The 25,570-nt window shown below is 39.0% G+C and overlaps 1 protein-coding gene across 1 annotated transcript in view; it reads left to right on the top strand.

Annotated features, from left to right (window-relative positions):
- The window catches only part of GRID2 (glutamate ionotropic receptor delta type subunit 2), a 1,375,518-nt gene extending 1,350,220 nt beyond the window's left edge, over positions 1-25,298 (top strand). Inside the window, exons 15-16 of the mRNA XM_070612619.1 lie at positions 19,499-19,739; positions 22,436-25,298. Coding sequence (XP_070468720.1) covers positions 19,499-19,739; positions 22,436-22,858 — 664 coding nt within the window. The 3' untranslated portion in view covers positions 22,859-25,298. The remainder of the gene's footprint in view (positions 1-19,498; positions 19,740-22,435) is intronic.
- The last annotated feature ends 272 nt before the right edge of the window (positions 25,299-25,570 follow it).

Below are 25,570 nucleotides of genomic sequence, written 5' to 3'. Positions count from 1 at the left end.
CCATCTCCTGTCACTAGTCGTAGTTCCCCAGCACCAGCTTAGTGCGTGGCGTGTAGTAGCTACTCAGTAGCTGTTTGTTAAATGAACTTTATGCCATAGAGGGCACTTTGGAAAAAGGGAATAATCACCCTTTAACTTAGTTTTACTCATTTTATAAAGACTAATCACGGTATATGCACAAAAACTGCTGTACGTATCTGTTTTTCAAATAGAGTGTTTACATAAAATGTCTTAAGTGACTCAGAGAAATGGCATACTAAAAATCAGTGTTAACTTGTCATATCGTCAAGTGTGAAATTCATTACATACTATCTGATATTTGAAAACATTTATCTTAAAGACATTCAAAAAGATTGATATCTTATTAACTCTCACAGTGTCACCATGAGGTAAGTACTATTTTTTAAGTTGCAGAGGAAATGTTTCCTACTCAGAAGAAAATATATTGACTTTTTAGATTACTAGGTCTCCGTGGATGTATGATGTCTAACAACTTAAGGAAGTTTTCATAAATGTTTAGAAAAATTAATAAGTATAAAAACTATTGTAACCAAAAGCATCATTTATTTACCATCAAGAAAAGATGATCTATAAAATTAATCACAATTTCACAAAAAAGGATTTGAGTTTATTCTGAAGTCCGAGTTGAAACACTGTACAGAGATGCCATGTGTTTCTACATTTAGAGTAAACCATCATCTAAGAACTTGGCAAATCACGTATGTGTAGAGGGGCATGGGCATCTATCCTGAAAATGCCGTAAATTATAAGTGTGGTCAACAGTTAATTCGTTTGTGTTTTTTTAAGTGTAAATTATCCCTGTGGACAGTAACATCGTTAGAATGTTTTTCACCCAGAAGATTCCAAAAGACTCCACAAATGGAAAGGCAGAATAGAATTTTGGAACAAGAAGGTCTCTGCATCATTCAGATGCCTCCTCGGGGAGTCTTGAGCAGGCGAGTTGTAATTAGTTGGAACTTGTCTTTAAACAGGAGCCTAGAGTCACTTCCGCCAGCAAGAAAAATGCCTACAGGCACTAGATGATTATAGGAATCTGAACCAAAGTTTTGTTTAAAGATATGTATGTAAGGTATACTTCCCTCAAAATGCCCTATGGTTTTTTCATTTCTATTATCTTAACCCCTAAAAGTAACTTCATTGTGTGCCAAATGATCCATTCTACTGCTTGCAAGGTCTGGCGTGACACGGACCCTGACAAAGAGGAGGGGACAAGGTGAGGAAGAGCGCTGAATTACTTTTCTTGCTTTTTATTTTTTATGCTAATGAAAAGGGTCAAAGGAAAACATAGACCATTGTGATAAATATCTTGTATCTTCATATTTCACTGTAGTTGTCAAGAATTCTTGCCAAGTAATAAATGTTAAGTAAACCAGGGCAGCTATGGGATAGGTTCAGGTATTCTTCAGCTGCAGTCACATTTGGCCTCAACTCAAAGTGCCACCTTTGTCCTGATGATTTCCTTCATTCTGTTGAGTAGTTAGATAAACTGGATGCAGTGGTGATGCCAACATGCTGTTTTTCCTTCATTGTGTGAGCATGTGTGTGTATGAGAGAGACAGAGACAGAAACAGAGAGATTGGTGAGATTTTAAAAACCATTCAAGTCTTGTTTTATTTGGTTAGTTTAAATTTGCTCTTTGCTGGTGGTTAAAATGAACTAGTTTCCTCTATGATACAAGCGCTTTTAGAAGTTTGAACGAGAAGACAGCTCATCAAAGTTGCAAGATATAAGGGACATGATCGTTTACAAAATAAGCCATGGATTAGGAAAGACAGAGAAGTGTGGTTGGGATGGGTTTTTATGGAGAAAATGGAATTCAGTGTCTGTTGGAAAAATAATCGCAATTACTTTCCATGCTTCATACAGCTGGCCTGTCAATCATCTCTCTTTGTTTTCACTCTTGGAATCAAATATATCAGGAGGGGAGAGGGAGTGGCGCTGAGCCTCCTCCAACTGACGAAGGGACCGAGAGGCAAACTGAAGCTGCTGTCCCGCTGCCACCTTGCTTCCGTGCATACAACTCCTTCTCCTGAAATGTTCGTGCGCCCTTTCTCCATGTCTTGACTTAAAGCCTTGGTCCAAATAGCCACCTCCTTTCTAACACTTTCTTTGATCACTTTTGCCAAAATGACCTTGCCCTCCTTCTACAGAGCTAAGTAATGATTCCTTAATCTCTACAGTGCTCTCTCTGTGTAGGCTTTTTGTCCTCCCTCTCTCTGCCAAAAATAAAACAAACAAAAAAAAACACAACAGTCTTTAGCTGTATGACCTTGCACGAGTTACTTCACTTCCCTGTCTTGGGATTCTAAATATATAAAAATGGAGATAAAATCGGTAACAACCTTATAGGTTGGTTTGGAGAATTACTTAAGTCAATCAGTGTAAAGAGATCAGTGCAGGTGAAGAGATAGGTGCTCAATACATGGGAGCGACAATTACCTACTATACCTACTGCCACCTGGCGGGCAGATATTCTGTCGTGTCCCTTCTTGAGCTTTGCCTTGCCTTCAGCTTGTTGATTGATGCATCCTGTGTGTCAACTCCTATGGCAGAGCACACAAAGATTCCTGACACCATCACCTGACCTAAGGAGCTTGCCATCCTTCAGAAGGGGTTAAGCAAATCACTTTAGCGAAGGAACCAAACAGTCATTCGAAAATTATAAGCAAACTTCTGGAGGCAGTTCAGAGGAAAGATACATCTTTGATTTCCCCAAACCAGCTTGATTATCAGAATCTTCCAGGGACAGTGCTGTTTAAAAATATAGTTCCCAGGGCCCGGCCCTATGGCCCAGTAGTCAAAGTTCCACACACTCCACTTCAGCAGCCCAGGTTCATGGGTTCAGATCCTGGGTGCAGACCTACTCCACTCACCAGCCACGCTGTGGAGGTGTCCCATATGCAAAAAAAATAGAGGAGGATTGGCACAGATGTTAGCTCATGGTGAATCTTCCTCAGCAAAAAAAAAAAAATTATAAATAAATAAATTAAAATAAAATATAGTTCCCATGTTTGTATGGTGATGGATGGAAGCTCGACTTTTGGTGGTGAACATAATCATATAGTTTATACAGAAGTCAAAATATAATGATGTACCCCTAAAATTTATGTAATGTTGTAAATCAATGTTACCTCAAATTAAAAAAAGAATTTTTTAGGGCAGTGAAAATGCTCTGTATGATATCATAATGGTGGACTCATGTCCATACATTCGTCCAAACACATAGAATGTACAACACCAAGGGTGAACCCTAACGTAGACTGTGGTCTCTGGGTGATGATGATGTGTCAACATAGGTTCATCAGTTGTAACAGATGTACCATTCTGGTGGGGGATGTTGATAATGGGGGAAGCTATGCACGTGTAGGGGCAGGGAGTCTATGGGAATTCTCTGTATCTTGCACTCAGTTTTGCTGTGAATCTAAAACTGCTCTTTAAAAAATGTTTTGGTTAAAATATGTATTTCCAGATATCAACCCAGAGATAGTAAGTCGGAATCTCTGATGTGTAGCCAAGGAAATGCAAGTGATTCTGACTACCATCCAAGTGAGCCATCCCTGGAATAATCACATGTAGTTGGAGATAAAGGCTTTCTGTTAAAAGCTAATCTTGACCAGGAGTAGAGCACATTTTGTAAGAGTTAGGATGGAAGGAAAAGAGAGTGATGTCACTTAAAAGAGATGAGAGAGTTTCTACCCAGTGGCTTAATTTTCTCAATAAAGTAGGAAACAAGATCCTCTGCTAAGAGTGAGACAGGTGGACGTGCAGTTCAGGGTTGGGGAAATGTAGAGACGGTTGGAGGAGTTGCCATGGGGATGTGCGACAGGGATAACTAGAGGTGAATTAAAATGAGGATGCGTTATGCTCCAATATTTCTTACTGGAATCCCCAAGTGCCTTTTATATCTGGTCTAGGGGTCATTCTTCTCAAGTCCTCAAAAGCGTGTATAAATGAAAATGCACTGACATTATCAGTAAAGGTAAATTTTTAATATTACTGACACAAAGATCAAACGTGAATTCTGAGTACCAATTGACAACAGTGTTTCTTCTGCCCAGTATAAAATTTAAAATTTGATCTCATGTAATGTCTAGCAGTCAGATTCTCATAAATAACAGCAAATCTACCCATTGTGCTCTTTGTTGATCTGTGGCTGGCATCTGAATATATGAATTCCCCTAGGGTGAGAGTAAGATTTCATAATTAAACTTATGCTGGTGGTGCTTTTCACGTATTTTTCTTTTTAGTGAGCGAATTCTTTTATTCCTCTCATTTTTCCACATGAAATTCTCAGTGTTGTAATGGGTCTCCCACAGTTCCAGGCAGTTATTGGTTCTTGGGGAGAAATGCTCCTGTGGCATTATTGATTGCAGCCTTCATGGGAAGGACAATGATTTACTATGTTTTTTCCTGTGCAGCTGTGAATTTGCTGTGCAGTGACGGGGTCTTCAGCGGCCTCCTCGGTCACAATTTGACAAAAGATCTAGAGAGTGAGCTAGTTCTATTGAAATGAAAGTGTCCTCACCCCAATCCATAATCTGTCCCTCAAACTAAACCCAGGTCGGTAAGAGGTTAGTGAAAACATGGTTAAGAACATAGTAAATGATGACACTGAATTTGAGGCTGTCCCTGCAGTCTTCACAAGGCCCCTGACCCTAACTTGGCCTCCTAAAAGCTTCATACTGTCATCCTCACTACCTCCCTATTTTCCTAGGCTTTTCACAGCTGTCTGCCTCCTCACCCACAATCTCAATACTTCACACTCTCACATTCTATTTATTCTCATGGCTAGACTGTAAGAATGGACATTCGACCTTGGGCAGCACCGTGGGTTTGGACCTAGCCATTACACATGGCAGTGTTCAGTTCTGAAAAGAGAAACTGGAAATCTATAGCAAATCGTCTCTGCTACATCATCATGGACGCACCACATTAATCTCTATAATGATTATAATAGCTGCCTGGTAGTGAGAACTTAATCTATGTCAGATATCATGATGAGCAATTTGCATACACAATACAATGTAAGATCGCTATATTCCATTCCATGGATTAGAAAAATTGAGGCTCAGAAGGGTCATGTTACTTTGCTGGTACATACTCGGGAAGTAATGAAACGAGGATTCCACCCAAGTTTGTCTAACTGTAATACTCATACAGTTAGCTGCTAAACTCTCCTCTTCAAAGACCTCTGTCTTTAAATTATTGCCCCTCCTTCACATTTCCTAAACCCTTATCTGTACCTCACTAGCATTCTGTGACTTCTCTTTGATCACCATCCAGTTATTGTGTCTATGCTTTCCATCCACCCGCATACTTGCAAATAGTTTTGTGGGCTAAATTTATAGCATCCATTTACTTTGTGCCCACTAAAATACCTATTCTAACGGACTTGTACATTTTGACCCTTCATAGCCTCAGTTCTCTATATGGATCATATCCTGACTTAGCTTAAGAGAAAGTGATAAGATTGGCATGGGGTAGAAGAGGATGAGGGGAAAGAAACTGAATAGTTACCATTAGTTCTCAGGGAGATGCTAGGACTTAATGGGCTCTGCCATCAATGATTAGATGTGATCTCCCCGGACACTGTTTGCCACATTTCTCATCTGCATGCCTACAGGCAGCCTTTGCCCAGAGCTGAAAGAAAATAAAATCCAAATGTAAAAAAAAAAAAACTTCAGAAACCTAAGAACTCTGCCCAGTGATCTCAGCCTATGATTAGTGACATTAAGCAGTAACTTCCTCTTTCCTCTTTCTTCCGTACTCTACCTAAGATATGCAGCCCAATACCAATTTATCTTGTTCTTGCATCTTAGACCAATTCTTATATATGGAAGATCCTGGGGTATCTCCAGAGCTCTGTGGACCATCATTGTGACTCACTGAGAGGTAATTTGGCGATTAATGTAACAAGGAATCTAGAAGCAATTGGAAGCAATTCTTTTCTTTTTTGCGGGGGGCAGGGATGAGGAAGATTGGCCCTGAGCTAACATCTGTTGCCAATCTTCCTCTTTTTGCTTGAGGAAGATTGTTACTGAGCTAACATCTGTGTCAGTCTTCCTCTGTTTTCTGTGTGGGACGCCACCACAGCATTGCTTGATGAGTGGTGTGTAGATCCACGTCCAGGATCCAAACCGGTGAACCCCAGGCCACTGAAGCAGGGCACACAAACTTAACCACTATGCAATGGGCCAGCCCTAGAAGCAATTCTTATATTTTAACTTTCTCTGATTCATGTTGAAGGTCATGCCTTACTGCAGGAACCAGATAAGAGCATAAGTCTTCTTTTTCCATTACAACTACAGGAAAATCACTTCAAATCGCATTCACTACAGTCTCTTAGAGTGTAGCCACTCCTCGAAAATAAGCCAACAAGGGTATTGATATCTACATTGTAGATCTGTTTCTCACATTGCCCTTGCTATGGTAGTATGCCTGTTTACCGTCCATGAAATGCCATTACCTGCAGTGATCTATAGAGGTTGAGTTTTACCTCGGCATTCCTTTTATTGGAGGGTTTTGTCCTTTTTACTCATCTAGAAACAAACAGAGCCTGGTATCCAGTATTTCTTACCACCATATATAAGGTAAAGATTCTTCGCAATTTACCAGTACTCTCAGCAATTTAGTTACTGAAAAATATAACTAGCTATCCAACTATGGGTAAATTGCACTTCCACAATTATTTATCAAGGCTTTTATAAATATTTCAGATCCCCACTTAGCTAGGTTCGTTTCATTTCTAGTTCACCAAGATTTGGAACAGATATGAAAGATGGATTATTTCAGGTTTGGAGTAAAGTAGAGAAATAGGAGGCTTTGTAAATGCCTGCATTTTGTACATACACATATATGGTGTTACACGACCTATTTCTGAATAAAGAGATGAGCCACACAGTCCCTCTGACAATTGCTATCAGGGCTGAATGACACTCAATTTATATCAAGCCTCTTCTCTGAGTTTTTGAAGCCTCCCCTAATATCATCAAGTGAGTAAACATTGCAGCACATATAGCTCTTGCTATCTATTATCATGGAAAAAAGCAGAGCTCCTGAGCATGCCCCGGAACCTGGGGAGTCAACATTCCTTTCCTAACAGCAGCATATCCACACCATTTCATTTTATCTCAACACACAGACACAGGGAAAGATGCACTATTCCCTTTATATCTATTGGTAAATTTTCTTTCTAACAACTGCTGAAAACTTCACTCCAGTAAGCAGTTAGTCCTGCTTGCTGAAGAAAATAGATACGTTATCTGAGGTAATAGATAAGTCTCATTAAGAAGATGGAATAGACTAATTCCCAGCATATCTCCCATGCATGGGAAAACTAAACTGTGACGGCGCGCAGTAGCACATCAATTATCCTTTCTATGTGGATTGAGATGAGTCTCCCTGCTCCTTTATACACATTATGTAACTTTTTATAAATAACCATTTGTATCAGAGCATCTCAGTTTGCTGCCTCATAAAAAAAGACAGCCAATATTTCTATTCCAAATAAGAGTTATTCCTGAAACGACTTAAGGAATCCAGGTATTCTACTTAAAATTTGTGTTCCTACTTATTAACATATGCCCAAAGAGTGGGTGTTTAGTATTAGCCTAAAAACAAATGCTACACATCTGATGATGTTACACTTTTAATGGAGATTGACTCCTAACAAGTAAAGCGAAGCTAGCCATTGGCATTCAAAATAAAGGAGATTTTGCGTTAAATAATGATTTGTAATCAGTTTACGTTACGTAGTTTATTAGTTTTGTCATATCAGGTTATCACATGTGAAATGCTTAAAAACAATTTTGTTTCTCAAGTAGTTTAAATGTCCTTCCTACACTCTTGTTTACACAATTAATTTTTATTAGCAAATGTTTGTTACATGTCTATTACATCCCAAATACAGAAATTTCACATCACAGGAGTTAAATTAACAGAAATTTATAAATGAAGACTGTGCTCGTTAAAGTATATGATAAAGTAGAGGACTTGTTTTAATTCGTGGACTGTGTAATGGAAACAAGGTAATGACAATAGAAATGCTTTGCAAATTGTAAAGTGGTATTTTCAAAAGGAAAGATATTATATTTGTATGTATCCCGGTTTTTAAAAACATCTTAAATATTGATAGAGAGAAGAAGAGCAGAGATTCTGTAGGCTCTGAGTCTAAGATCAGTTCTAACACAATTCAGAGGGAGGAAGAAGAAAGTCAGTAGAGAAATTCCAGAATTGGAAAAGTCCTGAATAGGAAGGTCACTTCTAAGTGGCAGTCACGCTCTGAAATCGTGACACTTGCTGCTGTGCTGTATGTTGCACAATCCATGTGTCTTAGTCCACTTGGGCTGCAATCACAAAATTCCACAGACTGGGTTCCTTAAACCACAAGAGTTTATTTCTCACGGTTCTGAAGGCTGGAAGTACTAGATCAAGGGGCCAGCAAGGTAGATTCATAATGAGGCCCCTCAGACAACACTTGCTCTAAAAAGTTGTCCCTAAATTCCCCATCGTTCCAAAACCAAGGTTTGGTGACCCTTTTGCACAGTGCCTTTCATTACGCTGCCCCTTTCAGAACACATAATCACACTGCAGTGGAATTACACAGTAGCGTAATTGCAGATAATTGTCGAAAACCAGTTTTGGGTTTTTTTCCCCCATTTATAGAAACATCATAGCATGTTCAGATTCACGATGGAAAGAAGTTGGAAAGTAGAATTCACTTTTTAGAATGTCTAAAATAAAGAGACTGATTGTTTTTTATGGTTCTAGTCACTTTGAGAAAACTTTACGTTATGTTACTGTCAATGCTCTTTGCTAAAAAATTTAAAACACTTTTCCAGTGGAGTTGGACTAATGTTAAATGCAATATAATACACTTAAAAGTTAAACTATAAGTTTTTAAAATCCTTTAGACTTTTCCTTACCAATGATTTAACCTTGGCTGAGAATTTTAATTAAGTGTACTGCATTTATCCACCAACTTTAATACAAATATGCCCTGAGTTATTTTTTAAGTATATATCAATAAGCAATCTCTAAGTTAGGAGATGTTATTTGTATCGTAAAAAATTTCCCCAGTTATTAAAGTATCTACTACTATAACAGCTCTTAGAAATAATGAATTCCTTCCATATATTTAAATTGTCGTTCAACTTATAAAAAGTTCAATGTTTATGAAAATGGTCATGAGAATGTTTGTTCATTCAAAAGTTTTTTTCTCCATCATCTTCTCTCTGCTGACACTGTGCCAAAGATATATATCACAGTCTTTATCCATTTATACACAGCACACACTTCAAGATCCCAATTATTTTAAGGTTTGGTGGTCAGACTCAGAGATATGAAAATATTCATAAAGTGTGTATAATACACTAAGCGAAATAAGTTTGACTTTATGACCCTTTTCATAAACGTGCATTCGAAAGGTCTGCACAAGAAGATGTTGTACAGCCTGAAGAGTGATTGGAAGCAGAAATGATCCCTGCCAGTTTCTCCCCGCAGAATGACAGAATTTTCCCCTTTACCCTATAACCCAAATATCACACTGAGCTTAAGGATGAAGCTGACATTTTAAAAGATCACCAAAAGTGTTCTCTTTCCAATTGCAATTATGCCCTCTGTCTCAGTGGGAGCCATTGCCGGGGTCTTTGCAGCTCTCCAGCATCTTTCTGGCTGGTGTTCATTATCCTGATTATCTATTCATTTGCCGCCCAGCACTCATTTTATGAAAGATCATGTCTGCCATTTCTATAATGAGTGCTTGACTTTTACTGCCAGCATAAACACATAAAATATATAATAATTAAAGTTCACTAGTCACCAAAGTCTTGAGATCCGTCATGTTGCTAATTTGATTTTTCAAGCAATTGCTTCTCTGTGAACGAGGGTGATTTTGCCCTCTTAGGCAGCTGCAAGACTTGTGGTGGAAGGAGATGACTCTAACCTAGAGAGCGGTTTGGATGGGCACCGTATGTTTCAATGTTAAGGTTCATCTTCAACCAGATAACATCTCTATAAAGCATGATGACTCTTAGAGCCAACAAAAATGTCCTCAATATTTGAACCTAAAAATTAAGTGTTAAAGATTAAATAATGCACAGCTTTCAAAATAGTGGTATTTAATAAATATTGTACTTTTTATGGGCTATTGTTTAGGGAAAAATTTCATTGGGATAGCTATGGAAGTCTGCATGATATAGATTGAAATTTCACAACACATTGACTTACACTGAGTAAGGATAAGGTTTTGGAACACCACTTCCTTATTTTGAACACACTGCCTTGTTTTGATAACATTGACAAAGTCCCCTAAGTGCCTCACCATAATGAATTCATCTGACGTTTACTCTAATCGCAAAAAGATTAATGAGCTCATGAGATATTCATATGGCTCTCTGGGGACATCAGGATGTGCTACATGAAGTGTAATGTTTGTAAATGGATACAATGGAATACATGTTACCCAAGGAACTTGAATAGTCTAATCCCCAGTTAAGAAAGCAGCAAGAAAGAAAACGGCAGCTTCCACTTATACTGGGTTTTTTTAGGGATAGTAAAGATCTTGAGGGTGTATTCAAAAAAAAGCACAGAAGCCAGAAGACCTGGGTTTGAGAGCTGGCTGGATCGTTCACCAGCCTTGTGGCCTTGGTAAATTTTCCTCAACTCTTGGCCTCAGTCTCCTCAGCTTTAAAATGAGAACTTAATAACATCAGCCTTCTTAAAGCCCTTTACAGGAAGAAGGAGTGAGGAGGAGGGGGCAATCAATCACTCACTCAGTCAGTCAATAAGATTCCTCCCTCACAAGGTTTTTTAAGCAGTAAATCAAATTATATGCAATGTGTTTGATGAGTGCTTTATAGACTTTGCAGCCTTATACATGCATTTATTATTGTTATTTCTTTGGAAAATAGGATGTCCAGATAGAGTTTACAGTTTTTTCCCATACAGAGAAAATTGGGTCCCTTGGGAAGACATTACTTATTACACGAGGACATGGACACCGTTTTGTTAATAAGAAAACCAGATCTGACCAATTAAAGATTTTATCAGGTTATCTTTTTCAAATTTGAAAGTGAGATATCAGGTTTGAAGCAATGCAGGAAATGTCTCTGTTTACACAGGTCCCTGATGTGGGGCAGTCCTCAACAGTAGCTGGGCTTATAGTTAAATCCAGCCCTGGTGGGTCACCCCTGGCATGGGGAGCCGGGCAGGTTACTTCACCTCACTGGGCAGGAGCTAAATATGATCTCATCTCCCAGATCCCGTCCAGTCCTAATAAGCTGTCATTCTCATTAATCGTCTATAATAATCTTTACCAACCCTGAAAAACTTCTAATTAGTTTACAGTACTTCTAGTCACACATAATTAAAAACCATTTCTATATCTTTTGATTAAAAGAGACACCACCTTTTCTGCTTCAGTTGATTGTCTTAACCATTCTTAGTAAATCACAGTCACTTCCCTGGAATTTCTTTTAGTAGTATGACATCTGTCTATATCCATTTGATTTCAAGATAAAGCTTCCATAGCCTAGACAATGATTCAGCAAATACAGACGTCAGGCCACAAATACCACCTGATCTCGAATATGTACGGCAGTCACTCTTTTGGAACATGAGTGGTCCTAATCTCAGGATAAATGTTCAGATGTATATTCCAGGATAATCAGAAAACCAAGGAAATTCAAAATTCACTTGAATGATTATACGGCCATTGTTAACATGCAGTGTGTACATCAAATTCTTTCTCACCATGATCAAATACAAAATCAACACGTGATCACTCTGTACTCGTTCAAAGTCACACACGTAATAATAGACATTTCTAAATATTAGTTATTATATATTAATACATAGCCGAAGCACTGGAAAAGGAGTCAAAATCTCTAGTTTGAAAACAGACTCTGATACTTTTTAATGATGTGACTTTGGCCGAGACATTTAAGCCCTCTGAACTTCAACATCTTCATCATTGGAAAAGGAACTTATTGACTTCACAGAGGTTTTGCTGTGGGATTCTAAAACAGGTCAGGAACCATAGGAGGCAGGCCTAATCTCACTCGGGCTTGTTTTTGTAACTCCAAAGGCAAAGTTGAGAGGCTACAACAGGGACCATATGGCCCACAAAGTCTGAATTACTGACTATCTTGCCCTTAACACAAAAAGTTTGCTGACTCCTGGTCTAAAAGATGATATTTGTGAACTTATTTGAAATGTCATATTCACCTATTTGATTTCAGGCAATCTTAGTGGATTGGATTTAAGCAACTGGTATTTGGCTCAATTATCTGGAGGAACTGGTTAAAAGTCCAGTTTAAACAAAGGAAATGGCTTCTCATAGTCTCCCTTAGGCTATTTGGTGTTACTGAGGTATTTGATGTGATCAATAAATCACATTTATTGATTTATTTGTTGGATCTAATACTACTAACTGGTCATTAAGAGATTTTTGCTTAAGAAAAAAATTGACTGATGCTTGATTCACAGGAATTTGATAGAATTTGTTTTTACAGCTCTGATGTTCAAATAGTGATATGAGAAATGCCCATCAGAGCGCCACTCCCCTTAGCTGAGTGCTAAACCTGAATCTTTGATGAGCGCTTTTGTTTCAATCCAAGTTTGCCTACGCTTTCCAAGACCAGAAGGAAAGAAATGATGAATGGATGAAAAACCTATTGACATGACATTTTTCTGCAAGTCTTCTGTATGCTATTATTAATTCTTTCTCAGTAACCATGGAGAGGAAAATCTTGTGAGAACCCAGCAAATGACTTTAAAAATGTGGGGTTTTGGGCCAAAATAGATCCACTCAGTGTGTCAAAAAATACTTTTTTTCATTTATTCCCAAATTTCTTTCTGAGTGATAAGTGACATTAAACATTAATAAGTAATGAGACTTTATCCCAAGTATCTTTTTAATTTTGGTTTCATAAAACTCATAAGTATGTAACAGATAAATTTTTTTGAGATCTTAAAATAATATACTTTCCTCCTCACCAATCCCTAGCTCCAAGTTGCTTTGATACTTCCAAGATGAAGAAATGCCTGAAGGTCTCAGATCACAGAGTATCTATTATTATGTAGCTAAAATTCCCTTTCAATCTGACAAGAAGTCTGAAAGCCTGGGGTGTGGGAGGGATATCAAGGAGAGAAAAGGAAAGCTGCACTTCTCTGGCCAGAGGATTCCAGCAGAGGGCAGAGGATGGGAGATGGGCAAATGGAGGGGCATTAGTTAGACTGAAATGCACACAAGAGTAAAGGGCCCAATGCTTCCCTTCCCATTAGGATCTCTGAGGGAGTTCCGTGGGCTCTCCAGGCTCTGTACAACAGAGAAGACCTCAGATGGTTGAGAATCCAGAGCTGCATGGTCAGGAAAAAGCAAAGCTTCAATCTTCATTCCCAGGCCTCTCTTTCTCCCATGTGGTGTGAATGCTGAGTTAGAGTACGTGGACCATACTGGGGACCCTCCACAGTGAGTGACAAGACGACTCCAAAGTAGTGTCTGAAGGGATACAGACTAGTTAGAGGCTGGATGAACAACATGGCAGAGGCTGAGAAAGGTGTACAGCACCCCAATTGCCGGGTCAGCAGGGAGGTGCCCACCACCCCTAAAGTTGCTGAGAAGGACGTTAGTCAGCGTTAGCAGACTTAAAGCCTCTGCCGACTTTAGTCACCAATTCATGTCTAAGGACTGGACCCAGGCCCTTTGCACCTCAAAGGAGAGCGGCCAGAGCAAATCCAAGGACCAACAAGAGGCCAGCAGCTCCTTCCCCAAACACCAGCATAGGGGATATACTGCCGTCCTCCATAAATCCTGATGCCGTCTTAGAAAAGAGCAAGGGAAACGGGCGGGAATCGGTAGGATTGAGTAATTCTCTGAAGTAAATTGAGCTAAAGCTAGAGACATGTTAAATTATTAGATCAGATTAAATTTTAAATCATATTGAGCTAATTTTAGTTCGGTTCCCATTGCTCCGTGGGCCCAGTCCTCATGAGGAAGACCAATTAAGTTATAGAGACAAGCTGCATTTTCTTTGCACACCCAAATTGTAGTATGAATAAATTTGCAATCACGCTACAATTATATTGTTTGGTTTAGAGGAAACATATTGATGAAAATTTTACTCAGAGTCTAACAAATCTCTGAAACTAAGAGAGAGAGCTCTCCTGGTTACACGTTCGAAGCTGTGTAGGTAGCCGTGGGAAAGGTGTGGGCAGGCAGACCTGAGTTCTGGCCCCAGCTCACCCCTTTACTCTCTGTTAGTCATTGAAAAAATCATTTAATCTCTACAACAGTGCATCCCGACACATGTGTCTTAGATGATGTGCTGGGATATTGCTAAAATATTGATCCTTCCAGCCCTCCAGACAGCCAAGGCAGGGCCTGCGGTGGCTGAGCCCTCGGCCTTTCACCTCTGGCTGCAAAGAGCCTCTGATTACCCCGGTGTGGTATATAAGTTGTGTTTTGTGTGTTGAATGTGACAATTTGGGGGAACTATCGATCTATGTGGTTCGGTTTCCTCATCCCTAGAATGGGTGGAGGGGAACGTGGAGAGAATAGATGACGTTTCAGCCTTTTCTATTCTAGTCATTGATGCTTCTGTGAACATGGGGGAAAATCCAATGGCAACAGAGTCACAGGAGTTCCTACATACGTGGGCTGAAAAAAGAATTTCTGCACTTATTTTTTAAAAATCTCCAATTACTGTAAATTCTGTCCCAGCAGAAACAACTAAAAAATCAGGCGTCGTTTTCCTCAGATAACCAGCATCTTTTTTTACAGCTCTGCAGGAATTTACCTAAGGATAAGAAAATTAACAAAATTAGAAAGGAACCTGGAGACCGCTCCAGGATTCAAAGGCAAAATCAAAGTTGCCTAGGCAGGATGAGAAATTTGCATCCATCTTTCAGCAACCTGTTTTGTTATAAATAAATTAATTTGAAAATCAGTTTCTAGAGTAGTGATTAAGGATGGTAAGTGATCAATAATTAGTGCAATTTTATCACACAAATGAGGCTGTTATCTTCAAAGTAAGTAAAAAGCTTTTCAAGATGAGCACCTCAAACCTGTTGAATATTTTTATTTGAATATGAAAGAAGGATCTTTCCCTTCCCTACTCCTTTCCCCTGAAATTTGCTCATTTACACCAATAAAGAATTTAATGCATTCGAGATTGATCTATTAGCCATCTTCAAGTTGAAGCTAGGTTTTATGGACTTCTAAGATGTTTCTGTTCAATGAGATTACAAATGTTTTAATACTTTCAGACTTTCGGAATCAATCGTTCCCTGATTCATCTGGGAATAAAACTCTCCATTAAGAAGTCTATACCAGAACAGGTCCAAAGAAAGGATGGTTGTCACACATACTGACAACAATAATTCCAGCTTTTGAGTTGTGGTACCCTACTACGTGCCAAGCAACCAGCAGGATGCTTTTATTTCTGGCGTCATTCATTCCCACCGCATTAACACTTAATTTTACTCTGCGGTAAAAATGGCAGGAATTCTTCTGACCACACTCCAAGAAGAGGTTTCACTCATCCAGTTGTTCATCACAGTCTAATATCCAACTTTGTTTCTAATAGTTTAAGTGTTCTCAGTGCCAGGTTTATACTTTACGCGTTTCAAACCCACTAGTTAACTCTGCTCTCTGTGAGCAAAGACTGCCATCTTGTGGAAACTGCACATATACCAAAAACATTCCATGGAACTGAAAATTTTCTTTGCGCTTATTAAGAATTTTGCAACTGGATTCTTGCATTGTTCACACACACACACACACACATATCAGTGTTGCTTATAATTTAAAGGAAAATCTTTCCTTTAAGTGTGATTTTTAAGTCTCATTTAAAGGTGCAGTGCTTTTGAACTTTTGGAAAGAAAATGTCTCCTCATTTATTGTAAGGATTCATCCCATTAGTCTTTAAGGCAGTGCATTAGATTTTGCTAAACTTTATCTAATCCTTATGTAGGAATTTGTTATATAATAAAAGGAGGCTGTAGTGTGACCTTTCTGATGGAATTTCCAGGAGCATTAGATTCTGTAGCAAGAATTTGTGGCAGAGCTCTGGACTTAGAGAACGCTTTCATTTGCTCCCAACCTCTCTATCCCATGCCAGCCTGTAACCCTGCAGTCTGTTGTGAGCTTGACTGAGGGGTCCTGTGGCCCAACTGTTCTGTATATCCGAAAGATGGGGTCTCCCTGCAAAGGTTCAGGCCCCTGCGCTTGGTGAGATCAACCATCTAAAGAGATCTTCGTAGTGTGGTGATGCTTGAGGCACGTAGTGAAGTCTCTTCCCTTTTTCCCCTCAGGAACTCCTACCACCCAGCTTACTGAACGTAAAACTTCTACAATTAAATAAATTCCTTGGACTCAAGGCCCTTTACTCCTATTAGAATCAGAATTAGTGACATAGAATATGTATACTTCAATGATTATTTTTAAAAACAAATTATTTATTTTCCAGGTGTAGAAGTGATAAGGACACACTGTGAGTGAAACCAGGTACCACTGAGGAGAAAGAGGAGGCAATAACCAGTTTCTAAATGAATATGTGGATGAATGAAAGAATAAATTGACATAAATTGAGGGCAGTAAAAAGAAACAATTTGAGGGTTGCCCAGGCCATTCTGGCTGAATGTGAAGTTGTAGTTTAACGTAAATTTTGTACCCAAGGAAATGCCTGGCATGAAATCACTCTTTAAATATTTATTGAAAGGATAGATGAATAGGAGGAAATAAAATAGAAAATAGAATCAATGGTAAGAAAAAAGTAGAATCTAAGGGCGGGGTCCATTTACCCCAGACTGTTGAGCATATTCAGTCAATGAATGTGTGCCTGCTCTGTGTTAGGCAGTGTGGAAGATGGTGAGGACACGTTCTAGAAAGGGGAACGGGCATTAATCAAGTAATTGCAAACAATTATAAATGCTACGTGCTAGGAAGGAAAACTCTTCTCCTTCCACAGACACTGACCAACATGGTGTGGCGGGAATGGGAGGGGGGAAATTGGGAGCTCATTTTGTGCCCAGATAGATTCTCATTAAGCAAATGCTGCTGTCATTTCCTTTTATTTCTACACCTACCGAGAAATTCCAATTTAAAAAGAACTGTGTTTTTTGAGATGACTAACTTTTCCTTCACGATATTCCGTGGGGCCCTGACTCCCTAGGTCTCTAGGTAAGCAAATACCTACAGGGGTTGCCAGCATCAACTGAATATGATTCATGGATAGGCCGAGCCAGCAGCTCTGAGGCTGCGATCACAGATGCCCGTGGCACCTAACACAGGGCTGCAAACTCCCACAAGGAGTGCCCTTTGGGATCAAGGCACTAGTTCTCAAGTGCATTCCTCCACACTGTAGCTCCATGGGTTATTAATATATGTTATTGGGGGAGGAAAATGAGGAAGACGGGAATGGAAGTCAGATAAACTTGGGAAATGCTGAATTAAACAAAATCATACAAGTCTTCTCTTCTGCAGGTCTTCTTAGGGCCTTTCATAGGCTGAATTCTTTGTAAATTTTCATGAGAGTATTTCGCAAAGTTAATGCCCATAGGACCCTTTTCTTGCAGAAGCCCCCTAAGCACTAGTGTCCCATGGAATACACTTTTGGAAATTCGGGAAATGCAAATGACTTTGTCTGCGTTAGAGGCTGGAATAAGGGTGAAATGAAGCCATTAACATTCAGAATCATTTTAGTAAATCCAATTAATCAAATTAATTGACATTTTTGAGCAATACCCTGAAGCAACAGAAGCTTAGACAGATCTATTTCATAAGAAAGGAGAGGTCCAGGTTGTGCGGGAGGTTCCCAGAGTGTCAGCAAGGGGCGCTGGGCTGAGGCTGAGGGAGTCGCCTAAGGTAGCCGATACGGACTAGACCGGCTCTCCATCACAGGCCACAGGACTGGTCTAACTCTCGTCTAACTCAAGTCCAATGTTGCACACTGCCCACGTTATCATTGAGCTCGTTCTTATAGACACATGGATGAGATGAAACAGCCGGAAATGTAAAAACACATGACGACACTGAGCAATTTACTCCTTCCAGGTAGGATTAGTTCTTCTCTCTAAAGTTTTAGGCAGTCTCTTCCCAAATAATCCAAGAGCCAGAGCAAGAGTACAAATGCGGGTCCACATATCCTAAGTCTAACTATGTAAAAATTCTAAGTCAAGCTAAATACTATTGGATAAAATATGTTCTATCCTCTTATCTTGACAAATACACCTTCAAGACCCCAGGAAGCCCAGGCTGAGTCTAATTTGTGACTAGGAGTCCTGCACCTGCCTTGGGCCCTCTCTCCTACCTCCAGCTCTGGCCTGCACGATGAAGAGTCTCCCACACAAAGGCGAGCACACCTGAGCTTGCACCTCGAGCCCTGTCCACACTCTCCAGACACCGCCCTGTAGACCTCTGTGCACCCGCGGCAGTGAGACCTGCTCTCGGGAGGAAATACCGGGGGAGCAGGCCTTCATGAGTCCCGGAGGAGCACTCTGAGCCATTGGGCAGGAAATTCTAGGGCACTCTGAGGATGCTGAGTACTCTGGACAGGCTCTTGGCCTTGGCCTGACCGTTCTTGCCCTGTGAGCAGCGGCACAGCTGGAGGAGGGCCAGAGCCCAGCAGGTCTGGGGTAGAGCCTAAAGAGTATTTGGAATTGAAAATAAAACCTCTATGAAAGTCACACTTAAAAAGCTGCAGTCTTTGCAGCTACCCCCAGATTCTGGGAGACAAAAAGAAGAAGAAAAAGAAGAAGAAGAAGGGTATTTCTTATTTGAATTTAACTACTTCTGAAGGCCTCTGGTCAACTTTTCCTCTTGTTCTCCAAGGTAAGATTATTTCCCCTTTGGCATTAAAAGGGAAACTAGATCAGTTGTGTGAAAAATCAAAAATGATGTATTTTATCAACTTCGAACTTGTCCCAAGGCTTTCTCCTGCACTGTGTTAAATAATAGAAGTCTTTCTAATTGAATTTCTTTGTGTGCAGCATATGCTGGGTGACATTATGCCAGCATCTTGCTCTAAGCAGCAAAACGTTCTTCATAAAAGCATTACGATCCGGAGCATCATTCTGCGTGTGGGGAAGGAAGACACAACTGTAGCAGCTTGAAACCACATAAAAACAGTGCCTCTGAAATGTAATTGTGAAAACACATTGCAACAAACCAGGGGGGGATATTTAAGATTATAGGATGAAACCAAAAACAAAGAGGAAGGAAGAGAGGGAGGGAAAGAGGCTCGGAGGAAGGAAGGGATGCCAGAAGGGAGAGAGGAAAGCACCGTGGCACACCTCTGTCTATAGGATCAAAGCAATAACGTCTTGAGTGTCCTAGTGTTCCTAGTGCAGGCTAATCTAGATATTCATTTCCCCTCGACAGTCACCATCCTTCAGAGGTGGGGTTACAAATGGACGTGTTGTGGACTGAGGCAATAACTAGTGTGAAGTAACGCATGGTTCTGTTCTTTACCCCAAGGATCCTGGAGCTTCAGCAGAACGGTGACATGGACATCCTGAAGCACAAATGGTGGCCGAAGAATGGCCAGTGTGACCTGTACTCCTCAGTTGACACAAAGCAGAAAGGAGGTGCCCTGGACATAAAGAGCTTTGCAGGGGTTTTTTGTATCCTGGCTGCTGGAATTGTCCTCTCCTGCTTTATAGCCATGCTGGAGACGTGGTGGAACAAGAGGAAAGGCTCCCGGGTCCCATCAAAAGAGGTACTTGATTGAGAGCTTGGGCACTGTGTTGAGCCAACAAGCAGGCTGTATCCCAGGGAGGATAACCCCAGGGAAGGAGAGCATGTGTTGGGGGTGGTCCTGGTTTCTTCTTTCCCTGAAGAGTGAACATAAATCTGTGAAACGTAAAAATCGGTAAGACCAATACCGATTTCCATTTTAGGGCATCCCAGATAAATTAAGAGGAGACTATACTGTTTGAAAGACTGACGATTTCCTGTGCTGTATGAGCTTTGAAATTCTCCCAAATCTCAGGATAGACTGTAATTCAATGAACTTTTAAAGGCTGTGATTCCCTTGACCGGTTCACAAAGATGCTTATCATCTCATTTCAATTAGTTGTTTAACTTATAGGTAAATAACTTGTATCTCTAAGAGTCAGCCTAAAAAATCCAATACTACAGTTAAATAATCAGAATTTTCTCTTCACCATAGAAGTGGCTACTTCCCTCTATCGGCATGTAGACCTATAGAAGTGATGATATGTTTTTAGCTCTTTGATGGCTCGAAGCTTAACAAATCTACTCCATGGAATTCTCTAGAATTTGATTTTTCTCCTTGAGTCAGCTTAACTCCAGGGCCATATTAGAATTTTGCCAGAGATCTGAAAGAATAATTGCAGAGTTACACATAATTTCTCTTTTAAAGTGACATGTGCCTTATTTTCATCAAAAATTATGGGATTTATAAACTATCAGAGAAAATCTGAAGTTAAAATGAACTACTTGATTCACTTATCCCATTTCCACTGAACAGAAAAGGTGAAAATTTTTTAAATCAAAACTTTAAAAAATTTTTTAAATAAACCATATTCACCAAAGCTTCGCAAATTGAAATGGAAAACAATCCCAATTTGCTGAATGATTTGATTTGCTGGACAGTTTTAAAGAAGGACCATTCTAGACTTTCTGTAACTAGACAGGCTAACTGATGCCTAGAGCGAATCCTGAGAGGGTCTGCTTTAATGCACGAATAAAAAGGACTTCTCATTTGCATAAGGATTCTTGCATGTTAATGTATTCTTTCAAACAGATTGTTTTCCAAAGTTGTCTAAGGAGTCCTTTCTACCACCTTATATGCAAAATTGATTGGTACCATTTATAAGGAAAAGCTTGACTTAGTGAAGATAAATCTTAGCTTCCTACCTGTCTGAATAATCATACATTCTAAATTAGTGGAGTATGAACTAAAAATTAATCAGGTTTTATTGTAGTGTTTTCTTTGTGGAATAGGCTTCTGGTATCTCTGTTGACGCTGATTCAATGCAAAAGACCACAGTAATGCAAGATTATAGCCGAGACTTCATATTCTCGAAAATCTGGAAATTAAGGACTCCCCAAGCTCCTTATATTTTGAATTACTATATATGATATTAAATTCTTGCATTATTATATCTTTTGATGGATGACTATATTATAGTTTCTGTGGGAACCATAAAATTATTTCTCTCAACCCTCTAAAGTCTCAGTGATAATATTGCATTAATGAGTATTTTTTATTGGATTTTGAAATGAGAAAGGAGAAGAAAAAACAGTGAGGTACATCAAAATATTTTTCACTGAGGAACACTATAATAGCACAATGAAAAAAATACATACTCCATTCTAATTTATGACACCTCATCCAGATCTTATGAACAAATATTTTCTCCTCTTATGATTAATAGGTATTTTTAAATCCTCATAAATTTAATTTATTGGACTTGGCTATAAATAACACTGATAAAAAGGGAAATTTTATTTCTTGCCAGTTTGATTTTTGAAATGTTGGGCTCTAATGCTCACTTTTAGTAAAAATCCTAAGGGATTGATAAAATGGTTTCAACTCCAGAAATCTGAGGTTTCACTTCCTTTTGCTTTATTAAGTATCTTCTTACTAAGACTCCATTAGCATAGCTCAAAGCATCTTTGATTTAGAGGCCATTTAGCATAAACCCAACCCTAAACTAAAGCTATCACTCACATGTCATGACTTGAAGGGGAGGGGTCTCTAAGGTCCCACTGACGTCACAGTATTGCCTCATTCCAGTACTAGACAACCGAGTGTTTGAAATCCCTCAACTGGGCATTGAGTCTCTTGTGTTGAATGTTGCTCTCTCTGAACAATCTCACATATCTGTAACCTAGGGAGAAATAACACTTTAACAGTCACTAACACTTTAGTGTGAACTAGCATATCAGCATATCATATCACTTTTCTCCAAGAATGGAAAGTTAAGGTTAGGAGCAAGCAGTGGAAAGGAGCAAAAAGCCAACTTGGAATGAGACACCCTGAAAAAGGAGGAAGCATGTGGAAAGAAGAGGTGGGGTGGGGGGACGAGCTGCTAAAACCATACTTTTTATTTGTGCAATTTTGCCTGGGTCTATCTGTGCTCCTGTGGCAGGCAATCACCCGCCTACTGCTTCCATATTTTGTAGTTGCATGTGGCGTATGCTCACTTTAGAACTTTGACTGCAAGAAAAATATTTATTATTGATAACCTTAGCATCATATTGGTACCCCCAGAACCCAGCACAGTGCCTGCCTCATATTAGGTGCTCAATGAATATTTGTTAAATGAATAAACCCCAAAGTTCAGTTAATTACATATCATGTTTGCTGAACTACTTTTTTTTTTTTTTTTTTACCATGGAAGCTAGTACTGATGAGAACCTTATCTTCTTTTTCTTCATCTCCAGGATGACAAGGAAATTGACCTGGAGCACCTCCATAGACGTGTAAATAGCTTGTGCACAGATGACGACAGCCCCCATAAACAGTTTTCCACCTCGTCAATTGACTTGACCCCTCTGGACATTGACACTTTGCCAACACGACAAGCCCTGGAGCAAATCAGTGATTTCAGGAACACTCATATTACCACAACCACCTTTATCCCAGAGCAGATCCAGACTCTTAGCCGCACACTATCAGCTAAAGCTGCCTCTGGTTTCGCTTTTGGCAACGTGCCTGAGCACCGAACTGGCCCTTTTAGGCACAGGGCACCTAATGGGGGCTTTTTCAGGAGTCCTATAAAAACAATGTCATCTATTCCTTATCAACCAACTCCTACCCTGGGGCTCAATCTGGGTAATGATCCAGACCGAGGCACCTCCATATGAGCAGCCAACAAAATCTCTTCACTGTTTCTTTCGTAGGACTCCCTTTGCAAGGAGCAACTGTAATATCGTGGGACTAACATGGATGTAACATTTTTTTTTTAAAGAATCAGGATGATTAGTAACAATTTCAGTTCGTTCTCCTCTCCTTCTTCCTCTTCTCTCTCCTCCATTTCTTGCTCTCTCTTTCCGTACATTTTCCTCCACTTTTTTTCATTACTCAACTTGTTCCCCCAGAATATAGTATACTAGGATCCTATTAGTCCGCTTTTCATATACTGTACTTCAAGTATAGGAAATGTGCACTGAGTACCCTAAAGGTATATGCAGGATTCATTTTACATAAAGGCCTCTTACGTAACATTTCTCTATTTTTGAAAATATAATTGCAATAACTTCAGTCTTTCTACATTCTTCTGCTGCATCCATACAATGCTCCACTGCTGTTGAGTGTCCTTTAACTGTGGACCAAAGGCAACCCCTGCAGTGTTTATAAAATAACTTAAAGACCGTTCAGGCCACATAATATGAGAATGCAATTTTGTAGGATTACAAAAAAGCCATTAATATGCCAGACAAGACTACAGTTAAAACTACTCTCGCACTGCAACAGTGCATATGACCTTTATGTGATTGTACAGTATTAAAGTTTTTTCTCATGTACAGTAAACTTTATCATATGGCAGAAGCCTCTATTGTGTTAAATAAATTAGTATCTCATATATATATATATACATATATATGCACCTATATAATGTGTATATATATTAAAAGGCGGCCATTGCTATTGCAATTCATTTAATAAAGCTTTAGTTAAAAACGAAAAGTATTGTATACAGGAGCTGTGTGCAGCGCAGGGGGTCTTTTCAGTTAGAAAAGGCAGGTTGCTTTATTGTTATTCTGACTCGCGTTGTTTGCCGACAGAGAATATTTTATACTTTTGTTATTAAAACATCCAGGGCGGTTTAATATTTGTTCCTCGATGTAACTCATTTGAATAGGTTTTGCATTTGTTATTCGGCAGTGTATAAAGTTAACCTTGATAACTTTACTTTTAATTAATTATCTAAATGGAAAATGCTATTAGCTGAACCACGTCCACAACAGCACATAGAGCTCTGTTAAGAGTTTAAACGTAGATCATTGAAGGTTAATAAATTCTCTTCCGAAGCAGTAAGCCAATCGATACAACTGTAGCTGGGGAGCGGGGAGAGCCCGTAAGAAATATTGATGTGGCCTTAATTACCATCATACATTATCCTAAAGAAGAAAATATGATAACCGTGCTGGGCTCTCAACCAAACCCCCCTTTTTATTCAGTTCTGTTTGGAGGAGTTACGTATTTTTTACATTAGTGCCAAGTGTCTAGAAAGATGACAGCAAAAACGTGCCTCTTTGCGCACACTCTTTTCGAGTAGCATTCTTACCTGTTAGAAACGTAGAATGAACTTTGTTTGTAATCCTTAAATTAAAATGTGGTAAGTAGGAAGCAAGAACTTATCCTGTGTTTTCACGCAGCCATACACTTCTTTTAATCTAATTCATTCTGTGGCTAGGATTGATATAGGAATCGACCTATGTGATTTGCTTTAGGAGACATTAAAAGGTATATTCTTAAGGTATATTCTATTTTGATGCTAATTCTGTTCTGGGGAGCAGCTTGTACTGTCACTGTTTTTGTACTAAATCTTCAAATATTGTCTACTGTGTAAGGCAGAAAAATTTCTTATCATGCAAAAACCATTTTGTTTCCAGGGTAACAAGTACCTAAGTGCATGCACAACTTGTTTTCCCTTGTAACATTCACGATCTCATTCATGACTCTGATTTTAAAACAAAAAATCTTTACCACAAGCTCTATAGGGACACACCAGATGTCACAGTGATTCGAGCTATCAACAAACTGTTAATCATGTACAATATTGAAAATAGGCCTATTTTGATGTATTGCCTATTATACAAATACACAAAACACTTTTTGGAGGCCTCAGTTATGAGTGGCAGAGCTTTCTGTGTATAATTTGTCTAAATAATTTGTCTAATAAAAATGTTTTCTAAACTTGCTCTCATACCATTGAAGTCTTAACTATCAAATTTGAAAATGCTTACTCTTTCACAGATCGAACTGAATTTTTCTAAAAGTTTATCTTGAGTTGATTAAAGCATAAAACACATTACGTTTTACTAGCAGAACTATGTGAAATGAGTGATCTCTAGAAACGATACTAAGTGATGTCCTAAACCGATGAAAGACTGCCTTTCTGCTCTTTGACACTATCTGAAACAATATATTTGTTTTTCTTCGTGGATGTCTCTGTGAACATTTTTTGGGAGAGATTTATCCTATTTCATGTAAACAATACAACCATTATAAGAATAGCAGGATGAGAGTTTGTTACATCAAAAAAAAAAAGAAAATTAAAGGTAATTATTATATTTTGAATTTATGTATTAATTATTTCTTTGCTGTTAGGGAAATATTCATCATGCTGAATCTATTAATTTGAACTTGACTCCAGGATTATTTCTAATAGTGTTGTTTTCTGCATTTGAACAACAATATTTAATTCGTCTACCATTTAACTCACTCAATGAATATATATCTGAAGATATATTCAATTTAGATTAAAATCTATGCTGTTCTAAAATTCCATTAAACATGATCTTTTAAATGTTGGCAGCAGGAGGAACTGTAGAGGTCGAGCTTATCTCCTT

The sequence above is a fragment of the Equus przewalskii genome, chromosome 3 (genome assembly GCF_037783145.1).
Source record: "Equus przewalskii isolate Varuska chromosome 3, EquPr2, whole genome shotgun sequence".
Taxonomy (NCBI): domain Eukaryota; kingdom Metazoa; phylum Chordata; class Mammalia; order Perissodactyla; family Equidae; genus Equus; species Equus przewalskii.
Note: the sequence above shows the minus strand (reverse complement) of the source record. Positions and strands in the feature narration are given on the sequence as shown.